At 42.9% G+C, this 18,585-nt stretch overlaps 1 protein-coding gene across 2 annotated transcripts in view; it reads left to right on the top strand.

Annotated features, from left to right (window-relative positions):
* Nucleotides 1-578: 578 nt before the first annotated feature.
* The window catches only part of Flt1 (fms related receptor tyrosine kinase 1), a 168,558-nt gene continuing 150,551 nt past the window's right edge, over nucleotides 579-18,585 (top strand). For both annotated transcript variants that reach the window (XM_047554532.1, XM_047554533.1), the window contains exons 1-2: nucleotides 579-636; nucleotides 988-1,355. In XM_047554532.1, the coding sequence (XP_047410488.1) occupies nucleotides 1,292-1,355 (64 nt within the window). In that variant the 5' untranslated portion in view covers nucleotides 579-636; nucleotides 988-1,291. The remainder of the gene's footprint in view (nucleotides 637-987; nucleotides 1,356-18,585) is intronic.

The raw sequence follows: 18,585 nt of genomic DNA, 5'->3' as shown, positions 1-18,585 counted from the left end.
ATGGAGATATAATTGAGGAACAACGTGAAATTAGTGTCATCGCGAATGATCTAGTGCCTCAAGTTAATTTCACCCGGTTTTGTTCCAAGAGCAGCACTCACTCATCTTGCTAGCAAGCTGCCACCAGAAAGATTTCTTTCTGAGCATTTAGGAAATAAAGTTCAAGTACTCGGCCCTTACACGTTGAAGGAGCAGATTCATGCCTCGGCCTTTTAAAGGTATCTTGTTATTCCCTGTTTTGCTTCGAGGAAGCACAGGGTTGAGGAAATGACTTGGGCGGGTGCATCAGTGTAGCCGAAAAAGACACAGACGACTTCCCCGGGGACCTGAGCTCGACCGCAGTCTTCCCGAAGGTGCCAGGCAAGCGTCCGGTTCTCTTGGACGCTCCTGGTATACAGTCGTGTGCCGAGGGTCTCTGGCGCCTTCCTAGACGTCTCGGGACAGTCTGGCTGGGTCAGGGTCGGCGGGACAGAGCAAGCTAGGGGAGAGGGCCCGACTGAGCCTCGCTCCTCGTGCCAAGTACACCGTCGCGGAGGCGCGGCCAGCTTCCCTTGAAACTGACTTCCCGCCCCGGGGGCCTGGTGGTGGAGCTCCAGCCCCGTCCCCTCCCCAGTTTCGGGCGGCCCCCAGAGCTGAGTAAGCCGGGTGGAGGGAGCCGGCAAGGATTTCCTGAGCGCGATGGGCAGAAGGAGGGGCGGGGGCAGGAGGGCATGGAGCAAGGACCCTGAACCTGCCGGGGCCGCGCTCCCGGGTCCGCACAGCCAGCGCCTCCCCACGCGCTCCCCGCCCCGGGCCACCGGCCCCGGGCGGCCCCCGCCCCTCTTCCGAGCTGTAGGGAAGCGAGCTCGGGAGGAAGAAGAGGGTAGGTGGGGAGGCGGATGAGGGGTGGGGGACCCCTTGACGTCACTGGAAGGAGGTGCCAGGGGGTAGGAAGTGGGCTGGGGAAAGGTTATAAATCGCCCCCGCCCTCCGCTCCTCTTAATCGAGGTCCGCAGGAGGCTCGGAGCGCGCCAGGCGGACACTCCTCGAGGCTCCTCCCTGGCGGCAGCGGCGGCGGCGGCTCGGAGCGGGCTCCGGGGCTGGAGCGCAGCGGCCGGCGGGCGCCGGACAGCGAGGATTACCCGAGAAGTGGTTGTGTCCTGGCTGGAGCCGCGGAGAGGGGCTCTCGGGGAGCAGGGCAGGAGCGCCGGGCCGGCAGCGGCGGAGCACGAGAGGAGGACCGGCTCAGGCGGTCGGGTCGTCGGCCGCGGGGAGCGGGGGCACAGGGCGAGCAGGCCGCGTCGCGCTCACCATGGTCAGCTGCTGGGACACCGGGGTCCTGCTGTGCGCGCTGCTCGGCTGTCTGCTTCTCACAGGTGAGGCACCACCGGGGCCAGGAGCCGAGCGGGGCTGGGATGCTGCGGCGCGGGGCAGAGACTATGGGGCCGGGACCAGGTGCACGCGGAGAGGCGAGGCTGCAGCCGGGAGAAGCGAACCTCAGAGGGAGCCTGGGGCACTAGTTGCAGAGGGAACGCCTGGGGCCACGGCGCCCCCTTTCCAAGTGGGCGCCTCGGAGAGTGACTGGCCGGGGCCCACAGACATCACCGCCCGCACCGGCGTGGCTCCGAGCGCTGCTTTGTGCTGGGGCTGCCCGATTGCGGTAGGATCCCCGGCCCGGCTTTCTACCCGGGTCCCCGCATCGAAGCTCTGGGCACCCGCACCACCACACACCCGGACCTGTTTGGCACCCAGGCTGCCAAGAGCGGGTCCGCAGGGTTCTTCGAAGTTGGAAAGAGAGGCTCCTGAACGCGGGTGAGCCTGCCCAGGGCTGTGCTGAGGCCGGGGAGTTGGCGATGTTGGGCACTGGCCACGACCTCGCGCCGCCAGACCAACAGAGAAGAACCAATTTGGAGAGGGTCGCGTGCCTGCGGGGAACAGACAGATCCCAAGAGAGGGCCAGCTTGTTATTCCTGGACCCACTTGGGGCTTTCAAGCCAGACTGCCCTGGGAACATTCGGCAGCGCCTGTTCCTCCCTGACGCTCGCAGCGCGCAGTCACCCGGGTGGGGCCTCTGCGGGGAGCAGGCGGGCTGCGCGGTCCAGCCCAGGTCGCGGACTTGCGTGATCCTGACCCACCAAATCCCAAAGTGGCGTTAAATTTTGGAATTGTAAGCCTGTCCTTTAAATTCCGAACCAAGATAGGACTGACAATTTGAACCGAAAGATGCGGTTTGAGGAATCGTTGAGGTCTGCACCGTTACCTAAGTCAGCTTCGCCGGTCGTTTAGAAAACAGTCAAGGGCCAGATTTCTAAGAACAGTTAGTGTGGAGACCTTCGCCCTAAAGGGATCAAAGCCCGAGGGAACTTAGAAACTCATCTTTTCTGCTCAGTGGGGTTAAGTGGTCGAGTCCTTTGGTTCCCTCTCCTTGTGAGCAGAGGGCCAAATTTTGGAGCGCCTTTCTTTTAAGCATCGTGGGAAAAAGGTACAATAACATGAAATAAGTCATTGTAATGATTCCCTGGAAGGAAAGTCAGTAAGGTTAAACTTCTTTTTGCTTTTTAAAGAAACTTGCAAAATCCAAAAGGCAGTAAGAAATATTCTCAGCGGGAAGACTAATTAGTTTCTGAGTAACAAGCAATAGTTGCAATTAGATTGGTAAAACTAAGAAACCCAGAGGAAGGGCGAAGTCCTATTGTGTGGGAACTTCCTACAGAATGGAAAAGGTGCTAAAATAACTACATTAAATGAAAGATTGCATTTTCTACTTCACAAATATAGTTTTTTCATTTGAAAAGTTGCTCCTATTAAATATAATTGCTTAGATTCCTGGTTCTACAGGCAAATGTAAATCTAGGTGAATTCTCTGAACCCCAAAATACAAGGGGAAAGTGAATGCTTTATTGGATTTTCTGCTTCACATACGTTTATTCTTTCAAAAATGTAGTGGACTTTAGTGAAACAGAGTTGTTTGCATTTAGGAGCATCTTAGATTGGTGTGAGAGGGATCTACTTGTCATTTATAGTTTATTTAAATGGGCAGGAATCCTGGAAAACTTTCTGATTTTTTCTTTCACATGTTGTGAGAGGAAGGGGAGACACACTGACAAAGTGTGAAGCCCTTACCTGATTGCTTAAGGGGTGTTGTTAGTGTGCAGGTTTGTCATTGTAAAGTGCACCTTTGAAGACTGCAGCTTCTCTGGCTGGATAAGAAACATCTCAGTAAAATAATCAGCTACCTGCTTCCTAAATCAGGCTTTCTAACCTAACAGGAAGCTCTCTCTGACCAGAAAGAGGCCCCCTATTTCTGCCTGTGGATTCACCATGTGAGCCTGGGTCTGTGATCCTGCTGGTGCTATCATATTTAAATATGTATCAGTTATCAATATTGTGTGTGTGTGCATGGTGTGTAAAATAACCAGAGGTTCAATGATGCAAATAGGTAATGCATCTCCCTCCAGAAATGTACTTTTTTTTCTTTTTGTGGTACTGGGGATTGAACCCAGGACCTTGCACTTGGTGCTATACCACTGAGCTACATCCCCAGCCCAATGCATCTGTCTCCTAAAGTGTGCACTTACCCTCCACATACCTAGAAACTGAAAAGATACTTTCAAGTCTTCTGTATTGTAATCACTTTCTCCATAAAGGAAATCAGTCTTCTTTCTCCAGAGCTGTTTCATTTTATTACTTTTCAGGCACCACACCCTTGATTAAAGTCACAGATCCTATTGGTTTTGGCCCCCCATTTTTCTTGAGTTCTTTAATAACTGACACTTACAATTTACCATAAGTAACTGGAAATGCTTAAACTGAATTTTGTGAGGGAAGTCCACGGTAATAATATTAAGTTAAAATGTACAAGAAAGTATATCTATTTCCAAATTGAATATGATACATCTCTCAGCTTATTTTATGTGGCAATTTTTGTTGTTTTCTCTGAGGCTTATGAAGTCATCCTTTTTTCCAAAATTGCATATTTGAAATGTTAATTTTTAGGACCTTAGGCGGTTCCTGTCTTTTTTTTCCCAGTTCATAGATGGTGTTACAGATAAGCTGTAGGTTACCACCTACTTTAGTTCCTCAGATATTTTTGCTTTTCTTTTTAGTCTAGCACTTTGTTACAGTTTTATTTTCCTTTTGAAAATTCTATAACAGACTATATAGTTCATTTTCTAATGATCACAGAGTAGATATTTTTGTTTTGTGTTTATACATAAACTGCAGAAATTCAAATAGACGATCAATTTCTAAGGTTCCTTTTTCTAAGAAACAGACTAAACACAGCATCTCTTTCATCTCTTCCTCATTTACTTATATTTACAGATAAAATGGAGAATAATCATCTGATGCTGTGGCTGTAGGGATAAACTGGGTTTTCTTGCTATGAGCAATCACATTGTACTTTTTCTCTGGTAGAATGTACCTGACCAACCAATTAACTTGGTTTTACTGGGTGGCATTTTGCAGGAGATCTGTCTGAAGATGCCCGAAACAGTGGACCATTCTCCTGGGCTTTTTCGCCTGCAGAATATATAACTCTCTGACAGAGATACTCCTTCATAACTCTATAGTCACATTAAGTCTTATAGGAATACTAATTATTTGAAGCCCCTGTGCCTTTCTTGATAAAAATTAATGTTATTTGATCAAAATGACTTTATTTAAAAACAATTTCAGGTTTAAAGAGAACTACTGAGTCCTTTATTTTAAAATTGAACTTATTTCATGTGACTTTTAAAAACCAAGCCAAATAATTGCTTTTTCCTCCCCAAGACTATGTAAACATTTAAAAATCTACTTTGAATGCATGTGATATAGAAGTTGAAAGTGGTATGATACCAAAGGAAAAAAGAAATGGTTTTATATCAACCAAAAAAGAAAAAATGTAATGCTCTTGAGGAAGATTATACAATATACTGCTATCAACACAGTAAAATTATGACTGATGTTTACTGTGGTTTTGGCAGTTTGCAAGGCGAGAACAAATAACAGAGTTTGTAGCTTTTGCCCCAGCTTTAAATTGACGTGTTATGAGTGTGCTTAAGTGAGACCCTCAGCCTCAAAACTTAGTATAATAAAACTTTAGTCATAAACAGGATTGGGGATGTAGCTTCCCAAAGGGGGTAAAGCGCCCCTTGCCTCAATCCCCAGGGGTGGGGTGGGGGTGGGAAAGAAAGTGAGAGAAGCTCTCTTGGCCCTGGGGTGTTAAATGCAAAGCCTGCTGATAACAGAAAAGAGTGTCAGGTTCTTGGTTCAGGGTATGTTGGTAATATCAAGTAATATCACTTATCAGGTATTTGCCATTATAGATAGTGGAGGGAGTCTGAAATCACAAAGAGTAAAAATATATTACAATGAGTGGCTAAAATGTGTAAAAACATCTTTTGCACTGGGTTTAAACAATTTGATAGAACAGATCAGTCCATCCTGTTCCGATGGTTTTACTCTGGTAGAGGTTTGTAGAATGAGACCTCCTGCCAAATGCTTTCCAGGATCATGGTTGAGTCTTCACACACTTGGGTGCCTTGGAAATTGCATGCTGCTGATTAAATTGCTGGATTTCATACCAGATTGAGGAAAGGGAAGGAAATGGGAGGAATGGGGTATTTGAGGGAGGGCTTGAAAGGAAAGCCTCTGGCTCAATGCACGGGGCTGCAGGGGGGTTTCATTAAGGAAATGGTTCCATTGAGTCTGCTGAAGATAGTGGACTAGATTTCCTGCATTGCTGCTGGGGCGGATATAGGGAGATGTCAAGAATTCCTGGGGATTTCCCATCAGCCTTGGTAAATCTGGATGTCTAAAAGCCATTTTTGATCGCTGCTCCTTTCCTTGATTTCAAGCTGCTAGGGAGACTTGATCTTGTCTCTCAGACATTCCACAGTTGTGAGAGCCAGATGGAACCTCATTGATCCATCTGCTCATTTCAGAGACAAGAAACTGGCCTAAAGATGTTTAGTAATTTTTTTCAAGGTCAACAGCTGGCTGATAGCAGACCTAGGAAGAGAGCCTAATGTTCATCTTACATTCTTTTTCATTTGTATTATTTTCTCTATCTTAGACAGAGTAGAGATGCACAAATATTCATCGAATAACATTATTACAATGCTAAAATTTCTTTCTAAATGATAGCATCTCTTTTACTTATTACTATTATTAATTTTATTTTCTTGTTTGTGGTATTAGGGATCAAACCCAGGGACTCTTGTGTGCTAGACAAACACTCTAACCCTCTGAGGTACACCTCCAGCAGCATCCTTTTAAATATGGAATTATCTTCTATTTTCTTAAAGGTCATAAGGGATTTAAATTAAAAATATCCAAAGGATGGCTGCTTAGTAGCACACTGAGACATTTGGAGAGAAGTCTAATTTTCCTTGGGAGCACTTGAAATCCCTCTTTTGAATGACTGTGGCTTAAATATTTGTGGCATATGGCACTAGCTTCATCTGTCACCAAATCCCTCCACATACTCTGTGTTCCGGCTACTCGAACTCTACCCCAATCAAAGAAATTACTCTCCTTCAGCTGGGCCTTCAGTTTCGTCATATCATTTATGCTGCTCAGGTACCGGCAAGCCCCCTCCCTCCTTGTTTCAATCCCTCCTTCTCTGCCTGCACAATCCAGCTCAGCAATGCAACTCCAGAGCCTCTTCTGATAGCCCCTCACAGAACCGCTCCCCTAGAGCCCCTGTATGAATCCCTCCTCCAGCACTTCTAACCTTGCACTATCAGAATTTTATGTGCCTGCGTCCTCCCTCTGCAGATCTTAGATCCCTGGCACCTCATGTAATGTCTGATGTGGAGACTCTCAGTAAGCGCTAGGATGAATGAATGAATAGGTAGTCACACTAAATTTGAAAGAAGACTCCCAGGGCCAGATATGCATTTATTCCAGTATGCTAATGTATTCCTGCCCATCCAATTGGCTTCGGTTACAGGGAATTCATTAGAATGACTATTCTCAGTAGATATTTGTCCTATCACAAAGTGATTTAAGATACAGGAAATCAGCTATTATTTTCAGCTGTCTGAGAAACCATCCATAAACAGCTCCTGTTCAGGCATAATGCTTCACTAGGACTCCTGAGTCACCAAAGCCACGCTTAAGTCTCTGCAGAAGTTCTGTCTTACCCTCTATTAGCAAGGTGCTAAGCATTTCCGCTTTATCTTGCAGTGTCCTATGCAGTCTTCAGAGACATCAAGGCTCTCGGATTTTATGGTTTGACTTGCTGTCTCACTGACTCAAACCTGAGTCCTTGGCTGCTTGACTGGGATGCAACCCAAATGATAGATGCCGAATCAACTCTATTTCAATGGGCACCTTTGTTATAGGACCAGGCTGGTCTGCCTAACTTATTTGCTTAGTATGGGTTATCCTCAACCCTTCATGCAAATAAGTTACTGGCAGGATTGCCTTACTAGGTGTGAGGTATGTTCTTAAATGAGTCAGGCACAGAATGACAAATACCAAATGCTCTAACTTCTATGAGGTCAACTTTCTAGTTTCCCCATATAAGTAGAGAATAGAACATTCACTAATGACTAGGAAGGATGTTGGGGAGGGAGAAATGGAGACAGGATGGTTAAGGTCACAGTTGGATAGGAGAAATAACTTCTGATGTTCTATAGCAGAATAAGATACCTATGGTTAACATTTATTTGTATATTACAACAGACCCAACATGTTCCCAACATAAAGAAATGATAAATGAGGTGGTGGATATGTTAAATATCCTAATGTGATCATTACTCATAGTCTAAACATATTGAAATATCACATTTACCCCATAAATACATACAATTATTATATGTTAGTTAAAAAATTCAAACCTAAAGAAGGAATCAAAAAGTAATGATGATAAATAAAAATATAGTTAATGCAATAAGAAAAATTCAAATTCCATGGTTGGGGCTCAAACTCTCTCCCTCCCTATCCCAACATCCACCTGAACCCACATACCCACAACAGACTCCAAAGCATGTTTCTCAAAGTGTGGTCCTTGGTCTAGCAGCATCAGCATCCCCTGGGAACTTAATGCATCACAGCCTGTTATTTTTGTTTGTTTAAAAAAGGAAAATAACTGAATTTTAGTGAAGGATTCATAGTTAATTCTAATGTCAGTGTCCAATTCCTCTTCATTAACACCCTTGTAATGACCTTTGACCTTTCAAAGACAGTAGACTGGGGCCAAACACAAACCTCTTCTGCATCGGTCTTATGCCCTGTCTTCTGCAGGGACACCTGTGTCCTACTTCCAATCTCTTTTCACAGATCTTAGACTTAGCTCCAACCTGTAATCAAAGTAAACAGAAGTTGTGGTCTTGAGGAATATCATGGTTAACCATATCATGGGTGGCATGATCAAGGTCTTAGAAAATGTGGATTTGGTGGAAAATAGTAAAAATGGCATTAAATAGATAGGTTTTAACCAGAAAAAAAGGTCTACAAGGTATTTACTTCCAAAACAAAATTACTAGTGTTGAAAACCAGCTGTGGTAAGTAACCATTTCCAGAATTTTCAGCTGTCCAGGAGGCACCACTGTCTCACTGAGTGGTGCTGCAGCTGGTAACATGTATTGTTCTCCTTACTGGCTTGAAATCTAATGTGTTTGCTTGTTTTCACTTCCATTCTTCCTTGTCTCCTTGTCCATCTTGACAAGTGCTTTTCTCCTTCTCATAGATTATCACCATGCTTGCAGGCACTTTTTCTCAGCCTGGTCTTCTATCTTTCTATTTAAGGGGTGGGGTGTAAATGGGATTTCCTTTCAAGCCACAGAACCACCCATGTGGTCTACAGAAGCAAAGCTACAATAATTATCAGATTCTTTTGTTAAAAGAGGCCTGAAGTGAACCTGGAATAAATGAAAAGCCTTGGCTCTTATTATATACAAATATAAAACCACTTAAACTCAAGGCCACCTTTAGCAAAACCTTAATACGTAGTTTGCCTGCCAAGGGATTTCTGTGAAACCCTTTGCTTCTCTCTAGGGCCATGGTCCCAGCCTAGACTGTTAGAACTGTCAGGAGAGCTTTAAAAATTCTCATAGCCTGGCTGCAGCTCTGACCAATTCAATCATAATCATTCTTTCTCTCTCTCTCTCTCTCTCTCTCTCTCTCTCTCTCTCTCTCTCTCTCTCTCTCCTTTCTCTCTCACTGGGGGTTGAACCCAGGGGTGCTCTAACCCCTTTTTATTTTTGAGACAAGTTCTTGTGAAGTTGCTGAGGGTGTCCCTGAACTCATGATCCTCCTGGCCTCAATCTCTTGAGTAGCTGGGATCACAGTTGTGTACCACCAAACATAGCTCTTGAGTGGGACCCTGGCATTGGTCATTTTAAAGCTCCCAGCAGTCAGCAGCTGAGTTAAGAACCTCAAATTGTACAGAACATTGTAACTACCTGGAAGGCATGCTAAATTACAGATCACTGAGTCTTACCCTAGAGTTTCAGATTCAGTAGGTCTGGGGTGGGGCTGACAATTTGCTTTTCTAACAAGTTCCCAGCTGATGCGGATGTACCTGGTCCAGAAACTACACTTTGGGAACCACAGCTCTGGGGTCAGTTTAAGAGGCCTTGCCACATGGGAAGCATGTGCCCATTTGTAAAAGGCCCTCGATGATCACTAGATCTAGGATGAGTGGAGGAAACGATCTATAAGGATTCCTGCCAGGAAGAGTGTGTGTCAGTAGAATGTGGCAGAAGATCTTTAGATCAAGTGCTGGCACATGTTTCAATGGGACTAAATTAAATGTCTTTTCAAGAGAGTGGGTCTATTCTGCCAGCTAGGAGCCAGAACTGAGTTGCCAGTCTAGACAACAGAGCTAATAGTAGCCCTCCTCCTCTGCCTTATTCTACGTAGCAATCAGCCTTTCCTCTACTGGCCAATATCATGCTACTGGCCTATCCTAGGTCCCCACTGCCTCAGTTCTACCCTGCTTCACTCCATATGTCCTACAAAATGCTGCCTGAAACTTCATGATGCTTTGCATCTCTCATGAGCTTCTGTATCTGTATTTCCTGGGCTGGGATCAGCCTCCCCTACTTGGAAGGCTCACTTCCACCTGCTGGAACAATAAGGTTCTGCTGACTTTCATGAGGTGTTGATTCTGTCCCCATTATCAAGAAAACTCACAGTTGGAAATATGGTACTGGGACTCTTCTTGTGACGTACCAAGAACCCAAGCTGTTTCTCCTTCCCTGAGAGTATCTAGCGGGACTTCTAGGATATTCAGTGCCTAACACTGTAGGGCTCCACTTTGGCACTTTTATTTCCGAAAACAGAATGAGCCTGTCCTCTGCCAGGCAAGCACTTCTTCTGCAGGGCAATAGCCATTTGTCTCCGTCATCTGTTGCTACATAACAAACTGTCTCAAAACTTGGTGGCCTTAAACAATTCATTGTGATTTTGGTTCTATGGACTAGACATCTGGGCTGGGCTTAGCAGGTCTTACCTGAGGGAGAGAGATGCTTTAGGGAAAAAAAAGGAGGAAAGTAACCTCTATTGGTCGTCAGGCGCTTTGATTTACACTCATTCCCAAGAGATAGGTGTGGTAATAACTCTAAGGAAAGTGATGCTTAAGTAAGTTAATACCTTCTCCAGTTCTCATCTGGATGTCCAGGCAGGTTGCGGTCCCTGGTAATTCGAACAGGACCTTGGTGTTGGCCCTTCCTCCCCATGCGGTCTTTCCTCACTAGAAGTCTAGCTGGGGCCTCCTTAATGGAGGCAGGGGTGTTCCTAAGAGCACGTGCTGAAGCTGCAGAGTGTTCGGGAGACTAGGCTTTGAAATTCTCCTGTCACTCTGCCACAGTCTGTTGGCCAAAGCAAGTCCTAGTCCAGACTCAGGGTGGGAGGCAGCCTTCCCCCTGGATGTGCGGTATGATAGCAATGTGTGCCGATGGGCCACAGTGCTGTTTAGTACTTCACTTTTTCTTTTCAGTCTAAATATTAGGTTGGAGTTTGGCCAAGGAAATTATAGTAACAAATAACAATGAATACTAAATAATGCCTTGGCCCTTCTAAACAGTACCTGGGAATGAAATGACTGGTCAGCTGTGGAGCTTCACGTTCATACATCTTTTGTTTAGGGTCCCCTGGTCACGGTTAACCTGGCATGCCATGTTGGCACAGTGACTTCTTAGGATGACTATGACACCAACAAAGGAGGATGACTGACCCCAAACTCCCAAAATAGGCATTTTTGCAGCTTCTTGGGGCTTATCTCATGGGGTTGCTGATCTGGTTCCTTCTTCAGAGGACATAATGGTACTGTGGGGACAGAGATGCTTTGGGGTAGAGATAAAGGAGGAAAGTAACCTCTATGGATGGTCAGGCACTTGATTTACGTACATTATTTCACTCATTCCCAAGAGGTAGGTGTGGTAATAACTATGAGAAAAGTGATACTTAGATAAATTAAATGCATGTTCTGAGATGACAGAAGTGGTATGTAAAGCTGGAATTGTTTGAATTTGATCCTGTCAGACTTTGGAGTCTCCCTCCTTCCCATGCATTACAACCTAATTGAAAAGCAAAGAAGAAAACAGGACAGAGTGGGGGGTGGGGGTGACCATCTTCCCCTGCTCTCAAAACCAGTCTATCCTTGGAATTTTGCCATCCCCAAAGAATGTGAGAAGCCACTGCTACTCCAGCTTAAAGTGGCCTTGGGAGATTCCACTGCTGCATGTTGCAGACACTGTTAAAATCTCCAAGGCAGAATTTTAATCATGTGTGCTTTCTTATCGTAGATATTCAAGAACCTTCCCAAATAAAGTCAGAAAAGGATCTCCAAAGCCATTAAGAACATGGTATTACATGGCCTTCCAAACTGCCCTCCTAGATGTGGCTTTAAACTAATGCAGATTACAAAGAAGGACTGCCTGAGGCCAGCATTTGATTCTAGAAAAGCTCCCAGCAGACAGGTCCTTGAGAGAAACGGGACTGGCCTCTGACAGTTTGCAGGAATCAAGTTTCTGCTCCTTTGTGCACTTTCTAGATTCCAGCAACATCAAAGGCTTGGAGCTTCTCTGGAAAGAAAGTGAAGTACCTGAGGAAGGACCCTGCTGGCTGTTGCTTGTGAAGGAAGGAGGGCGGGCCTGCACTCTGTCCCCAGGGAAGGGGAAGGAATGCAGGTGCCAGGCCTCTCAGCACAGGCGCAGTGCTGGCTCACACTTGCCCCTTCCTAACCATCCGCGTGGGCACTTTGCATTTTGTTGATGGGTTGAAACCCTGAGGCTGAGGGCAATTGGATAACTTGTCAAAAGCCCCACTTAGGAAACAGTAAGGCTAGGACTCAAACACAGGTCTTCTTGATTTCAAGATGGGTGCTCTTTCCACCATCATTTACCTAAAGAGAGCTTGAAGGAGAAAATCTAGGAATTAAAGGCAAGAGTTCCATTTTCAGGTTTTAGAATAAAAAGCTGATATATCTATGAGAAATAATAACTGTTCAAGACCTAGAGGAAGTTCTAGAGGAACTTACTTTGCAGTCTGGGGTGACCAGCTACAGGCCTTGATTGACAGTACTCATATAAGTTAGCAAAACTAGAAGCTTTTTTTATTTTTTGGCAGTACAGTGGTAGAACCTAGGATCTCCCACATTCTACACATGGGCTCTGCAGAGCTATCCACCAGCCCTGAAAGCTTTTTTTTTTTTTTTTTTGGTACCAGGGATTGAACCCAGCGGTGCTTAACCACTGAGCCACATCCGCAGCCCTTCTTTTTTATATTTTATTAGAGACAGGGTCTTGCTGAGTTGCTTAGGGCCTTGCTAAGTTGCTGAGACTGGGTTTGAATTCACAATCCTTGCTAAGTTGCTGAGACTGGGTTTGAATTCACAATCCTCCCAAGTCACTGGGATTACAGGCATGTGCCTCCATGTCCAACTCCCTGGAAGCATTTCTATAGGGCCAGTTGCTCTTGTGTCCCTCTTTCTCCTAGATAATTCTTTTAGATATTCAGACCTGCAAGAAGTCAAGAAAGAAACAACAGAGTTTTACTTCTGCCTTGATCTACTACTTAAAGAGATACTTTTTCATACCAGAATACAATCATGTTCATCAGAATCAAAAAATCCTATTCTGCCACCTATTGAGGAGTTTTATCTTTTGCTCTAAAGGAAACAGCTGAGAAGTATGGCCAAATGTGGTTACATGCTTTAGATGGAAATTATAGGGAGGGGTGAAATAAATTCTGTTTGATTTTTTTGTGATTTTTTTTTTTTTTCTAAATTGGCATTAGAGAAACCAAAGATACATGTAAACAGATGAAAAGGCAGGGATATATTAGGATTGCAAACAAACAATTTAAAAAGACAATGTAAACTCTTGCTACAGCATTTCATCTATGATTAATGATATTGTTTTCTTTGGGGGAAACATTGTTTAATTCTCTTTTTTCCACTTAATGCCTCCAGCAGGACCAGATTTTTGTTCTTTGAAAATTTTTAGAGCTTCAGAATCTTTCCCATAGGGAATTCTGCTAGAACTACAGCTGGGGAAAGAAATGGAAGTTGAATAATTGTATTGCCCTACAGTGGACTTTGGATACCTGTGACTTCTTGAGAGCTAGGGAGTATTTGACTCATATTGCTTATGTATCGTTTAAAAGCCACCTACCTCTCATATCCCCATCCCATTCTTTGTCTTCAGAACTGGTAAATGAAAAATATCCTATGCAAAGTATTTGCCACACAAAGGTACATAGAAGGCCAGTGGGAAAAATGAGAAAATGAGATTTTCAGGAATTTCTATTGCCCTTTAGCTTTTTTGGACTGACAAACTGAAGTGATTCTATACCTTTTTTAAAAGAAGCAGTAAAAATCTGAAATGTAGAAATTAGTTTTCTTTTTTTATTGTTGTTATTTTTAATGTACTTCATAGTTCAAACAGATGATCCTGGGACTGATTTGCCAGACTAACTCATCCCCCATTTTGGGATAATGTTAACTATGAACTTGGTGGTAGAGATTGAGGAACTATATTTTCATACAGTTTAGAATGCTGTATTTTCTCCCATGATTTCATGAGAAAAAAACCTGCATTGTGTCAAATTTAATTCTCCTGATGCCAGTTTCATAGCCAATCTTCACTGCAGATTTATATCCAATTTCCAACAGGCATACATAGGAGACTATTTTAGAACATTTTAACATATTCACTTAGAAGGTGCTCAAGTGATTAAGTAATCCATTATATTTTATTTATGAATATAAGTATAGTTATATTCATTATGCTCAATGTTTACCATAGAATAAGTGTTCTTACTGTGTGAATTTTACTAAAGTGAATCACTTAAGTTAGTAAAGAACTTGCAATTCTTATACCAAAATGTATCCCTTAAACACAAAGTGCACACAGTTTGGAGGATATCTGTTATTTGTTCACTTAGATTATCTTCTTGATGTTTTGGTATTTATCTATTCCACTTCTAAATGACATCTCCTAGGAGGCCAACTTTGGGTGGAAAGCCCTTGGAGGAGGCTGATTCTGATTCATCTTTGCAGTTGTGAATATAGCACCTGACACACCAGTCACTCAATAAATGCTGTTAAACTGACAGATGCTGTACATGAGTGTGTAAGTGGAGCTGGCAGTAACTCCCTCAGTATGTATGTGATGTTCTGTTCTTTCCATTTGGACCATTCTCTGGGTCCAGTCCATCTTCTTGGTCATGGTTGAGCTGACTGTGTTCTCCTGAACTGACTAGACAGGATGGAAGCTGCCCAGCCACTGGAGATATTATCCTTAAGATTAACCTTCACTCTAATGGTCTCTCAGCTGGTCTGTTCCAAAACAACACAAAAGACAGGCGATTCATTGGAAAGTTTTAATTTCTAGCTTGAGATGCTAGGTAAGGCTACTATTGTAGCGACTGTTTTCACTACTTTGGGTAAGAACATGTTGGCTGAACACTATTTTCTCTTGGCCCTGGATCACCCATGGTATAGACTAGACACATAGAGAAAAGGAAGGACACCTTAGTCCTGGCTAATGTATCACATCTGATAGTTTTCTTTTATCCCCCTCATTGCTGAATCTCCAGCCTAGCTGTCTGCCATGATGCTATGCTTCAGAAAGCACCACTTGATATGGTTATGTTTTCTAAGAATGTTTACCTGTGGCTTTTTTCTTGTGGTAAGTGAACCCCAGACTGAAAAAGGATATGAACTAGAGCACTGAAGAGGATGACAGAGCTTTCATTCGGCAAAGAGATGAAGGAGAGGAAAGTCATCAGAAGCAGGAGAATCTAAGGGACCTTGTTAGAAGAGAAACAGTTGTTGGGCTGGGGTGTAGCTCAGGGCTAGAACATTTGCCTAGCATGCACATGGCCCTGAGTTCCATCCCCAACCCTGCAGAGAAAAAGAAAGAAAAGAAAACAGTCATTTAAAAGTAAAGTTGAAGTTTTAGAGGGTTAGAATTCTTTGAAGGAGAAAGAAACAGAGTTGAGACTTCCTTCAGCAAACATACACTCTTCTTTAGGCCTCACCTTCAACTTTATTATTCTGGTAGAATCTTCTCCCTCACTGGGCTGGGCAAGGCAGCCCACCCTTGGTCCTTCTGCATGATAACATGAAAATATAATGCAGTATTATATTTATATAAAAATTCTGGATGTCTAAAATTTCATGTATCTGTGTATACTAGTTTTCTTACCCATCCAAAGTTACACACACTTCAGAGAAAACAATTTTCTTTGTAATATCCCTCTCTTGATATATGCTCAAAAATATTAACCAAGAGAGTTAATGCTGAGGTTGAAGATTGGTAAGGGGGTGAGAGAAAGGGGACACATAGGGAACATAGTAGGGGAAAAAAACCCAGGTTTGACTGGCAGTATGAGAGAGATAAGAAAAGATAAACCAGGGAGAAGAGTTCCCAGATTCCTAGCCTCATGCATACAAGTCTAACCCTTAACCCAGTTCATTAATCTCATGGTGGCAGGGAGTTGGTGACTTAATCCTACAGGAGCAACTCTAGGGCTGGGGACCTTACTATTTCTCCAGAGTTCTTTCTGGTTTTATGCAAGTCCTGTTGACTGGTTTATGTCTTGTCCTTCAGAATGGGCTGATTCATGAGTTGTTTCGAAGCCTGTTAGACTGGGGAACAAACGATGGCAGAAATTGTGGCTTTTTCTTCTCTCAGATATAAGTATCTTGATGACACTTAAAAATTTCTAAAAATGAAGAAATTTATAGAAATGAAATTCTGGATAGAGTAATGGAGGTGGATGAATAAAAATTCCCTGAAAGTTAAAACCAATATTCTCCAGATTCAGGGTACAAATGACCCTAAAGTCTTCTATGGATATTTAAAAGGAAAGTCTTAATATCACATACTGCAGTGAGTCATGAACATTCAGCAAATTATTTCTTTTAACAGTTGAGATACTTCTGATTGAAGCATACTGCTTTTAATAGGTTACTTTTCCTTTCAGAATTTTGACTCTAGACAAAACTTGCATAATATCAATTCCAGCTAAGATTTTTTTTTTAATTTGCAAAATCTTGGGAAGATGCAGCTATTGACCAATATTTACTATGTGAGTTAAGTGAGTCTTAAGAAATGTGAAAATTGTAAGCACCCAGAATTAAAAAGAACAGTTTAGTCACCACGTCCATTCCACTGTCTAAACTAAGATTAGCCTGACAACCATGCATACTGAAAAAGGAATTGTATCTCAGGTTGTTTAATTTAGAAGGAAACTGATTTTGATGATAGCAGATATAATGGTCAAGAATGCTGTGCAGTGGGTTGGGGAGATATCTCAGTCGGTAGCATGCTTGCCTCGTAAGCACAAGGCCCTGGGTTCGATCCCCAGCATTGAGGGAAAAAAAAGAAAAGAATGCTGTGTAGTGAGGCTTAGAAAGTTTACTATCACAGTTTTGAAAAATTCAATTCCCCTGTGATGGATAATTTGATCACATACTCCTGGCCATTTAAATCTCAAAGGTCAGAGGATTTGTATATATTATTTGTTACAAAGACAGAGATCTCAACTTTCCTCTTAGTGAATTTAAAGCATCTTCTTTATAGACAATCGAAAGGATTTCAGAAGAATGTTTTCTATGGAGTTCATGAACTATGTCAAAGAAAACTGAAAATTAACATAGGAACTTCATACTCAGCCTTCAATCTCATTTTATTCCTCTCCTATTTTTATATGCAAGGCAACCTGTATTCTGTCATTATGTGTAATTGATAATAAAGTTGACAATGTTGAGTATATGAAGAGAATAGAAGAAACTTGGTGTTTAGCTATAACTTTGTATCTGCCTTTCCTTGCATGGATAAGCTACAGGGTTAAGGTACACACTTGCCTATTCTTTGAGCACAAAAAAGCATTATTTTGGATTCAAACTTAAAACCTGAACAGGATGCATTTTTATGGTTAATAGCATCACAATATCACAGCTCCATAACATTTTTTTCTCCCCAGAAAGAACTGTGTGTGAATCTGAAGAGTATCTGTCAACATGAAAGTTTATAAGAAGTGGCTGAATATAATCAAAGGGTTCCAATTCCCACTCTTATGCTTTAACCATTTCGTGGCGAACTTCTCAACTGAATTGATAATAGTTCCCAGATCTCCGAGATGTTTTCCTTTTAAGAAACCCCACAGGGGGCTGGGGAGATAGCTCAGCTGGTAGAGTGCTTGCCTCGCAAGCACAAGGCCCTGAGTTCGATCCCCAGCACCAAAAAAAAAAAAAAAAAAAAAAAAAAAAAAAGAAACCCCACAGGGATCCACGTAAATAACATGTCCATGAAATTCAGAGGCCTGCTGTCATCATCTCTGTAGATGCTTGGGACTTTAGTGGAAGCGGAATATTTGGTAAAATCTCTGCCAGCTGTAATCCTAATGCTATAGAGAATAGAGAAAACTTTGGATTTTAAATTGTGGGTTGTGTACATCTCATCTTATGCTTCCAGACTGATAACTATTTTCTTAAAGAGAATATGAAGGATGCCTTTGATAGAACTGAACTTGTAATTCTAAACAATTTAATGTTGCCAATCTCTAAGGCAATTTGCATATTTTATTAATATTACTACCATGCCCAAAAAATGCCATTTTATCTAAATTCCTTTTCAGCTATAAGCATTCTGTTACTGAATCTTGACTGCTATATAGAACTGTGATTCTAAAGAGAATGTACCAACTGATAAAAGATTAACAACTCCATAAAAAATCACTTATTTCCATGAAGCCAAGTGTCTTACATGTCTTCTTGTATATATTGTGTACATATTTTCTGGAGTCACACTTCTGAGGAATCAGCTGCCCTGTCTTTTTCAAATGTTTATTATCAGAAAATGCATATAATCTGGCTTGAAATAACTTGACTTTCAACTTGAACAATAGCATAATGCTATTAGTGATTATGAACCTTCCTATGAGACCCAACATCAAAGCCCCGCTTCCCCACAATCCTCTGAACAGTGTCACTGGAGAAGAACATACGCCCATGGGGAAGTGTGCTGCTGATGGAGCTTCCAGCTACTGATAGAGAAAAGGGAGATGTGTCCAAGACAAAACATTTCTTTTTTGCATTTTGGGGGTACAAAGAGCATTTATTCTGTTCATAACCAGTTGAAGGTCTACCAGAATTTTCTA

The sequence above is a fragment of the Sciurus carolinensis genome, chromosome 5, assembly GCF_902686445.1.
Source record: "Sciurus carolinensis chromosome 5, mSciCar1.2, whole genome shotgun sequence".
NCBI classification, from domain to species: domain Eukaryota; kingdom Metazoa; phylum Chordata; class Mammalia; order Rodentia; family Sciuridae; genus Sciurus; species Sciurus carolinensis.
This window is presented reverse-complemented; position numbering and strand designations above follow the sequence as displayed.